Source organism: Perognathus longimembris, chromosome 21, assembly GCF_023159225.1.
Source record: "Perognathus longimembris pacificus isolate PPM17 chromosome 21, ASM2315922v1, whole genome shotgun sequence".
In the NCBI taxonomy this organism is placed as follows: Eukaryota; Metazoa; Chordata; class Mammalia; order Rodentia; family Heteromyidae; genus Perognathus; species Perognathus longimembris.
Window position 1 is genome coordinate 24,131,214 of NC_063181.1, and position 10,644 is coordinate 24,141,857.

The following is a 10,644-nucleotide window of genomic DNA, read 5'->3' on the forward strand; positions in this document are numbered from 1 at the left end:
AGTGGCAGACAGTTTGGTCAGACTATAGCTCCAGTTCATCAGCAAAGAGTCAGATGGAGGTGTGTGGCTCAAGCAGTAGCACACCATCTGTGAGCCCAAAAAGCTGAGCCAGAGCACAAGACCCTGAGTTTGAGCCACATGAGTACTGTTACCAAAAATAAAATGAAAAAAGAATACAGTAATTGATTTTGCTATTTTTTTTAGTCACAAATCAAATTTTAAGTTATTTCCCAACTTTTTTCTGTCCTTTCTACTTATTTTTCTGTTCTGTTCTCTTTTTTTCATTCCTCTGAAATCCTAGTAGTAGATACCAGATAGGTGTAATTGAAGAAGATAGCCTCCACTTATGGAACAAATAGTTTGTTTGCCTGTATCTTTAAATCCCATTTTTCTCATTAACATAAGCTCTACTGCCTAATGCTTTCAGATAATAGTTTCAGACCCTTAACATTACCTTCTCAGCTCCTGGACTTCCACTGCTAGAGAGCCCAGGACTCCAGAGATAGTTGCAAAGGAGATATTGAGAGTAGTTCCATGGGTTCTAACTCAAAGTATTACTAATGCATCATATGGAAAGTTTTGTTTGTTTAGGGGTAAAACAGAAATATTCCTGTCATAGTTCTACCAGAATCTCCATAGAATGTATTACCTCAAATCCTGAAGGGCAGGATATAGGATTTATGACTGGAATTTATTGTTTCTACAAGTAAGTTTATTTTCATTTTTTAAAATAATGAACTTTTAAGACTTAAGTGCTTTGTCATGGTAGAAGGTAACAACATACCTGTCTACTAACATGGGGAATGATTATCTTTACAGGAATCTGTAGAGAATTAATATGTAAAGAATTAATTTGGGGCCTGGAAAAACCCTAATTTTACTCCTTTCGTATTTTACACTCTTTGGTTGGGTGCTAGATTAACTTGTTTTCTATACACTCCAATAAATGGACAACATTGCCCTTCCAGAACATCAGGGAATTGTACAGATGAGAATTTCGACTTAAAAGATTTACTGTGAGTAGTATTTTAACTAAATAACATTATCATACTGATAACCTTTCCATTGCTGTGAGAGACATGTGAGTTTTATGTGGCCATTTATTCAGATCTTGCAGTAAAATAATTCACTAAACAACCAAGACTTGACCAAAAACAAAAAAAGGTAATTTTTTCCTCTACACAGGCCTGCAAGTCTTATCAGCCACATTTTTTAACATTCCTTAATTCTTTTGGGGACTAAAAGATATGAAAGAGAAAGAGTGAAAATGAGAAGCATAGTAAAATTACATTCTGAGATCTGTTTCAAAGGATTAAAATCTTGATATAAAAACATTGCTGTTCCGAATTTGAGACCAAAAACTGGTTGAGCAACAATAATATGAAAATGACAGAGGCTAAAGGCTGTCAGGGATGCGTGTGCTAGTGTGGAAATGACCACGGGCTGCAGAAACTCAGGGCCCAGACACATATCTATACCTAAGGGTGGGTAGAGGATCTACCTGCTTCATTCTCCTGCCCGTAGAGTCCCCAAATCTTATTTGTATAATTGTACAATTGAGAAGCATGTTTACTGTCCAAATATCCATCTCTATTAGCTTTTTCATCAGCATATCCATAGTCCTCAAAATGAATGTCACAAGTTGTACCCATTATTACCACAGTAATGAAAGATGGTCTTTGTGGAAAGTGGAATACAGGATAAGTTATTAGTATTAATATATTTGTTATGGTTCAAAGTGTTCAAGGACATATTTACTATAGCATGATCTCCCAACTTCAATGATATATTACAATTTATGTTTCCTATAATTGCTATACTGGCTACAGACAGCAGGTAAGTTAATAAACAAACTAGTTTTAAAATGGATCCTTTGGATTTTAAGATGCATTTTCCTATAGAAAAGACATCATTGATGATGTATAGATTATCATGCCAAACTACAGAAACTATGTAATTCATTGTACGCTAGATGTACAACAGAAATACGTTATTTCATAGCTTTTAATGTACAAATTCTTCACAGATACTTGTTTCTTCTTCATATTCACCCTGAGAGTAGGTAACTCAAGATCATAATTGTCCTGATTATAAACAAGAAAATCAACTATGCTCTACATTCAAGTACAGTGGTCCTGGCAGTCAATGAATACATTGCCTTTTAAACAGTTCACTTCTGGCTTCTTGGTCAGAAGAAAACTCAGGCCCCAAGAGATCAGGATTAAATCACCTGTTGGAATGAACTGCCACCATCTAGGATTTAGACAGGAGTCCTATGATTTAGGGTGGGGATAAAAGAGAAGGACAACTTGTCTCCATTGTAGTAGTTTTGCCCTGTTGATTACCTTTAGCTAGCTTCAGTCAGTCCCAGAGACTGTAACTTTCCTAATATTTTCTAAACTTTGCATCTATTCAATGGGGCAGATGTTTTGAGAATGACTATAATTTCTTCACTATCTGTGTGAGCTGTGTCATTCTGAGGATTTTGATCATGAAACTTGAATTATTTATTTCCCCTTCATTCAGGCTCAGTCATTTTATTTCTGCTATTGCCCTACTACATATTTAAAAATGCCAAAGATGGGCTGGGAATGTGGCTTAGTGGTAGAGTGCTTGCCTAGCATGCATGAATCCCTGGGTTTGATTCCTCAGTACCATATAAACAGAAAAGGCTGGAAGTGGCACTGTGGCTCAAGTGGTAGAGCACTAGCCTTGAACACAGAGAGGCTCAGGAACAGTGCCCAGGCCTTGAGTTCAAGCTCCAGGACTGGCAAAAAAAAATACATTCAAATATTTCAGAATTTTTTTTTTAATCAAAGGGAGACAGGAATGATTGTAAACTTGACAAATCAATGGAGAAAAACGTATCTAAAGTCCTTTTTCTGAAAATATAATTGTATTTTAACTGAAGTGTGAAAATTTGAAACAAGTGTTTATGAGAATTTGATTCACATCAAGGTAGCCAATTAACAAGTGGTATGCCTAAAGTCCACTGAAGTAAAAAAAAACAACAAAGAAAGGAGGAAAGGAAGACATCTCATAATGAAAGACAAAAATGCAATCATTAAGGTGTAAACATAATCGAGTTTATTCAAGAACAGGTTTACCCATGAATTTCTAGGTTGCAATAAAATCATTTGATATTTTGAAAGTAGTGTGATAGAGATCATATTTTGAAATCGTTTTCCTAAAGATAGAAAAGGAGGAAAGCCATTTCAAAGTACATTTGGGGGTTTGAGAGCTTTTATTTTTTCCCCAGTACATTGAAGATTGTAACATGTCTTGTCTAAGAACCTGGAGCCCCAGCTGGAAGAGCATATGCAAATAATCAGTGGAGATGTGTATTGATATGACATGGTGAACCAACAGAGGAAGTCCATTAACTACATCATTTGCTCTTCCTCCGGGGCTCAACATATAATTATTTATGTTCAAAGCAAAACAAAACCAACCCTCTTTACTCTTTTAGTACTCGGGAGAGCCTGGCTTCCAACACATCAAGCATCGTTGAAAGTAACCGCCGTCAGAATCCTGCTCTGAGCCCAGCCCATGGTGGAGCTGGCCCAGCCTTCAACTTCCGTGCAAGTGCAGATCCCCCAACCAATGAAGCTGAGAAATTACAGAAACCTTCCAACTGCTTGCAAGCTTCTGTTACTAGTGTGTGATAGTCCTTCTGCCTCAGATCTTCTGTCTTATTCGATACAGCAAAGTTTACGACGCTGGGGCTGATGTTTACATCTTTGGAAAGACAAGCATCTCCAGTGCAGTTCGGGGTTCACTTCAACTGTGCTGCTAAGTAGGCTAGGGCAAAAAAATTCTTTATTTCAGAGTATTGCTCTTTTCACATTTATGGCTCTGTAGCAACTGAATAGCAGTAGGGGTGATATGTATACTTTTGCTTCACTAATTGTAGCCTGAGCACACATAGGGAAGTCTAGACACTGTAAGTGGAATATGCATTTTCAATGTCATGCAATTGCCAATTTCAGTTTTAAATGCCACAGGTGCGTGTTGCTCCCAGTCTGTGGTTAAATGGGGCCACAGACTGATCCTTACCACTTAAAAAAAAAATAAAGCCGCTACGAATATCAAGTTCAAGATGTTAACCTTGAGGGAAATTAATGCCAAACTGACCGGAGGGACACCCCCTACCCCCACACACACCAGCCCCTTTGCGTGTGAAATCTTCTTTATGCACCCGTCATTCTTCACTGTGAGTTTTCATGACACTTTTTACAGGAGCCCATGGAAGTGTGTCAAAGGGGTCATGATGGAAAAACTGGCAGTGCTTGTTTTTACGTTTTATTTTCTAGTATATCAGATGCTTGTCTTGATTTTTTTTAACCTTCCATAATCACAAACAGGAATATAGGCCTTTGAATCTGCTGTGGGAAAAGGGAGAGAATTCCCAATCTGGCGGGGTACAGTACTAAGTGATGGAAGAGGTCATTGTTGTCTTTTAAAAGCGATCAGTCAAATATTGAAAGGAGAATTTCCTCCTTGTGATACTTATGATGATCCTATCTTACTATAATAGATACAATAATTAGTTTGTTTAAAAGCAAAATGTTCTTTGTGATACAAATGAAGAGTATGGCCTGAGGATGTTATTCTTTCTAATGGAAGGACATAAATCTATTTTATGTAGTTTTAAATAGAATGCCTAAATTAGGCTGAGGGAAATAATTTTTAGTGGTTATAGGAAAGAGCAAATTTAGGGAGAGTTGAACTTCAGGCCTTTTATTCCTGGGAAGATATCTATAGAGAAAACTTTAAAGTACTTTTTGATTAGAAATATACATGTGCCCATGAAATAACAGAATGTGCTCATTCTGCTTGTGTGGTATAACAATGATTTGTACTCCCCTAAAATTTACCAGAATAACAATTATGCATTCATGAACTATGCCAGAGTAATGTTTACAGATACTTTGTAACCAATTTCAGGAGGTGTTTGATGGAGTCATTAGCCCAAGTTATTTCAAAATGGTTTGTTCATTTACAATGTCATGTTGAATTGGAAGAAGGCTCAGCTGCAAAGGGGTTACAAAACAATTAAGTGAACTCCAGTCTTACAGGAAAGAGACATTTCAAAATTCTCTTCACCCCCTTCCAGAATAATGGAATACATCTGTAGGTAATGGAAAACTATTTGCAAAAGGGTTATTACTTCAATAGCTAGTAAATGATCTGACATAAACTTTTATTTAGTTTAGTGGCTTGTGCTATTTGGAGCCATATGCTATAAATAATATATGTATAGATACATATATATCTAAAACTCTAAAATATTTTCACCTAAGATTTTAATAACTGGCATAAAATTTGTAAGACACTTCTGTTTCCACATCAGGCTTAATTACTTGCAATCTGTTTAAGAGATACGTTCATATATATGTATGTATATATATGTTCATATTAATTCTTGAAACATGTGAATACCCTCTCATGCTTTATCAACTATTTGGAAACTGCATTGGGTCCAACTAAACTCCTCAAAATTGGAAATTTCCTTTTGTGTAATCATCACAGTGAAACTTAAGCACATTTTCTTTTTTGGTTAACTACCACATCATCTAAAGATTTAAACCAATTGTTTTTCATTTGCATGCCTTATTTCCTCCAAGGTGCGCCTCGATTGCCCAGAAATGAATTGGTTATCTCATTGCTTCAAGTATATTGAAAAGGAATGATCATGTACCTAATAGACTACATGCTCTGTTTCCTTGGGGAACTGTATACCATACAGTTGCTAATATTTTTTCTGTCTAAAATTCATTTTTCCCCCAAAAACCTTCTCTCAAAATCTTACCATACTCCATTTATAAATAATGTAAACATTAAAATGATACATCAGCCTCTGGTTGACCTCTGAAAGTCTCCATGGAAACAATCAATGCTGTATGAGCAGGAAAGGATATCATTACCTTTAAGAGAAGCTTTAAAATATGAATTTATTGATGTTTCACAAAGAAATAGGTTTACAGAAGATATTATTCAAATGAAATGTGTATGCTAATTTGCTGGTGTTGTGGAATACATGGCTTAAAAAAACACAAACAAAGCAAAATTTCCGTGGACCAGCAGCAGCCATTAGCATAGAACTGATAGGCTTTAAAGATGCTCTACCATGTAAACACATGTTCCATGTAGAAATGCTCTCATCTGAATCCAGTCTGCCTTCTTCAATGGAGGAGTTGGTGGCAGGAGGCAACTCATTCACAGATGTGACATGTGGAGATACACATGTGCAAGAGAGTCTCACCATAGGGATACTCAGGACCCCCAACTATGAGGCCATCTCCTTGCTTCTCCAGTGGAACCCTAGCTTTGTATTACACGATTGCTTATCTAGTCCTAAGAGTTTCTCCACAGTGGGTTTACAAAACTGAGTCAGGTTGAATCTCTGTGAGGCGTCAACACATCTGTCAGCATTTTGCACACATGTATTATTATGATACAGCATATTACTTTATGGTAATTTTTATTTTTACATATAACTACCTCCATGAATTTGATGAGATGGCAGCAGTGTGTTCAAAGGGTATTGTTCAGAAGAGCAACGTTTCAAACTTCAACTTAGGCCATGGCATTCTGTGTGTGTGTGTGTGTGTGCGCGCATGTGTGCATGTGTGTTCGTGCATGTGTGCACCTGTGTGTCAGTGACTGCTCATGTGGACTCATGAGTTTTTCACCTCTATGGTTTCTTCCATGGCCATCTTTGGCTTTCAGCTGTAATTCTGTCTTCTTTTCTCTTCCCCGAGAAAGTGCACTTGATTTTGTCACAAATGAACAGAAGTTTAAGAATTCTTGGTCTTCCCCCATCTCCATTCCTGCTCAAAGTTGCCTCTGGCAAAGAGCCAGTTGGTAAATATAATTTGGCCAACTATTTGCTCCTATAGAAATCTGATTGGATTGCTAGTATTTCAGTAACAGAAGACACACAAGAAATCTGGACTGCCAATTGTGAAGCACTTTGGGCCTCTTGGCCTTTCTCGCATACCACCCTGTGCAGCCCAGCCTTCACTTTCATGAAAAGAGCTGTGCTGTACATTTCACAACTTCTGTTGAATAATTTGGATTCCATTTGATATATTTTGCACATCTCAGGGGACCTTAATGAGCATATGAAAAGGGGGTGTATCCAATAGAAAAAATAAATAGAGCTGAGAGGGGACTGACTAGCTGGATAAAAATAACAAATTCCTGCTTCTCTGATGTGGGGACCTCAAGTTCAGGAAGCATAAATTCAAAGTTAATCTGGAGTAACAATGATCTGAACACCAGTTGTTCTCAACTGTCTTTAATATAACCCAGTCAGCATTTCAAAAATGCCAATTTAAATTCTGTTGCAGTCACTATCAAGAGAAGAAACCAGTTGGATGGAAAAGGAAGCATGGGTCCTCTTTTAGGTCGACACAGCGTTGTAAAGTTCTACCAGGATAAACCACTTGTTACCACAAAGTGTACTTGAAACTAAAGTTTTTAACATAAATGATAGGCATAGTTCTCATAATACAATAGGGGTCACTTTTGGAAAAGCCTCACCATTTATAACATGGGTAGATCTGGATTTAAAAGCCAATGACAACTAATAATGCTTTCAAAACACTAGATTCACAAACCATTAGCACAGCAGGTCAGATTTGTAATCCCCATACTTGAAGTGAGTACACAAAAGGAGCAACTTTAGATTACCCCAAAACAATGGCAGCTACCAATGACCTGTTTTCTATCTCTTTGATAGACCATCATTAGCAATCACTAAATACAATGCTATTTTTCTGATGTGTGTTAATCCAGTCAAACAAATAACACTTTACACTTTTATCCATTCTCATTCAAAAAGTTCAGAGTATTTTGGAAGCTCACACCTCAGCACACCTTACGAGAATTGAATTACAAAGTGAAAGATGAGCCAACTCACCTCAATGCTTTTGCAGTCCAAGGCCAATCCAGACATTCACCCTTGTTTACAGTTTTATATTGGGTTTCTCTAATTCCCATGATAAAACATTCCCATCTTTAGAACATAACCGATCTAGGCAGTGGAAGGTGCTGAAACAAAACTTTTGAAGTCTTCACCAATGCTCCATTGCACAATAGAAATTCCATCCACTCAGTTGATCCCTACCTGATGAGATCTACACTTCCAAGGGAGCTGATCCAGCTAGGAACTGTGAGATCCTCCACATAGATCTGGTCAGTTCTCCCAGGTCAGTCCTCCATCTAACCAGCAGTAGGTTCTGTCCAACCACAGTGAGCCAGACACAAGTGGTTCTCACCCCTTCCCATCCCCCTGTACCACCTTTCCCATTGTTAAAGTCATTGGTATCTTGCGTTCATGAAAGACTCTTCTGCATACATCTAGGGTTTGGGAATCTAGAACATGGGGGAAAATTAAAACAATGGGAGACAGGGTTTTTTTTTTTTTTGCATTAGTAAAATAATGGGCAAGGAAAGAGATTATGATCTGTCTAAGCTTTGCCAAGTAAAATAAAAGGATAAGCTGCCACCCTGTCCCTTTCACAGAAGGCTTTAGAGTATTAAGGATACATTCAATCTCTTCTCACAAGACCTTTATTTAGAAGACATTCCATAACACATATAAAATATTTTATTGTTAAATAAAATATTCATGCAGGCATTAGCATCTTCCCAAATGAGCTAATCTTTGCCTTTTTTTTTTTTTTGCAGCAGTATCCCAGAGAGAGATTCCCCAGTGACTGCTCCTCTAACACATTATCCTGTGTTTTACAGTGGTTCTATGACTTACACTTGACTATTTGCAAGATTCAGAATTCTACAAAGCTCAATGGGGCATTAAACCTCCTTACAACTGTGATCTGTTACAGGGCTTTAATTGCTGGCTTCACATGGGAACACACATACACCATGCCAACAATGGAACAGTTCCGAGTGAGACAGCCATGGCCCTGGAAGGGTAGCAATGGAAGGTAGATGTTTGGCTAGCCCTTTGTGCAGCTGCCTACCTCCCAGTCCAAAGGCTGAGTTTGGTACCCTGTTCCCTGGCTCCCACTAAAAAGAGGTACCACAGCTGAGCTCTCCTTCCATACCAGTCCTTTGCACTTACAGGAAGTTAATCATCTAGTATGCACTCAGCAGCCCCACCCCTTCCTTTCCTCAGAGGGCCACTCTCCCTGCCTCCTTCCCATCACCCAATTAGATTCCCTACACAACAGTTTCCACATTGCCAGGGCAGAATACTGCAGTGCTGGTTAGGAAGAAAGCTGCCCTAGGGTCACTTTCATGTAAGTATCAATAACTGCAAATCAAAGTCCTTAGAGCAGTGACATAGATACTTTTTTGGAAGAGAATTAAATTTAAATGTCAAGTTTAAAAGGATCATAATTCTGCAGGTATCTTTCTCTGAGTGACTGAATGTGACTATTGCATTAGGGTACATGAATTAAGAAGTGCAAGTGGGGTTTACTGTATGTTAGAAAGGAGTTTTGCAGCCAAGACTGCCTTGAATAAAATGTGTTTGCACTGAAAAAAATAAATAAATTACTTGGTCTCTGGTTGCTGTAAAGGTCATCCAAGATGGATGTTCTGTTTATATTGTATAGTATTTCATATGAAATAATTACAGTTCATGAAATGTCTTCCCTAATGTTACTGATTTATAACAGCACATTTGTAACATGGTTTTTATCGTGTCAGTGTACCATATTGTAAATGAAGATTACTTGTCATGCTTAGTATAATAACTTAAAAGAAAAAAAAAGGACAGGGATTTTTGTAAGTCTATATTTGAAAGTCCCTCCATATGGTAATATTGTGTTCATGTTGTTTATGTAGTGTTGTGTGAATATCCATTTTGGATTGTGTTACTTTTTAAGATATTAAATAACATTTGGTTATATGTCTAAGTGGATTTTTTTTTGGTACTTGAGACTTTCACATGTGATCAGTTAATTTCCTTAATTCATGTGATTCCATAATAAATCTCTGTTGCGCGTTCTTTATTATTTGAGCTTTGGAGTTAGCACCATTAAAAATGGAAATTTCAGGTCAAACCTAACCATGGAAATACCAGGAATGTTGAGTCACATTTTTTAAACTGTACTTGAAATGGAACCAGAGTTTGAGAGGCATATAATTGGATTTTTCTGTGTGAAATCATAAAGTAGTGTGGTAAGTTTGGCAAAATAGTAATATCACAACTTTTATCCCTAGTGTGTGTTTACAGGCAAGCACTGAGATGGCTCACAAATTCTGGTGAAACACTTGCCTAAGTCTGGAACACCTCCATGTTTAATCAGCTTCAGAATCTTATTATACAGTCAGCCTTCTCTACTCACAGGTCCTTAATCCTTCCAGCAAACTATGGATTGAAAATACCTTGCAAAGAGTATATATTGAACATGTATACATCTTTCCTTGTCACTTATTCCTCACAAAAATTATTATCAGGCATTTACATTGCTGTTGGCATAAATAATCTAGAGATTATTTAAACTGTATCATCTTGAGATATGAATAAGTTTTATGCAAATATCACACTGTTTTACATTAGGGATTTTAGCATGTACAGACTTTGGTACCCTTGAGGTCCCTGAAACCAATTCCCTGGAGATACCAAGAGACAGTTGGACGTCCTTGATCCTCTTCTTTGGTCTT

The 10,644-nt window shown here is 37.3% G+C and overlaps 1 protein-coding gene across 6 annotated transcripts in view; it reads left to right on the forward strand.

The window, feature by feature from the left end:
* Stox2 (storkhead box 2) overlaps positions 1-9,890 on the forward strand; it is a 203,673-nt gene extending 193,783 nt beyond the window's left edge. For 5 of the 6 annotated variants that reach the window (XM_048330404.1, XM_048330406.1, XM_048330410.1 and 2 more), the window contains one exon: positions 3,470-9,890. In XM_048330404.1, the coding sequence (XP_048186361.1) occupies positions 3,470-3,665 (196 nt within the window). In that variant the 3' untranslated portion in view covers positions 3,666-9,890. The remainder of the gene's footprint in view (positions 1-3,469) is intronic. The other variant, XM_048330408.1, reaches the window with a different exon arrangement.
* The last annotated feature ends 754 nt before the right edge of the window (positions 9,891-10,644 follow it).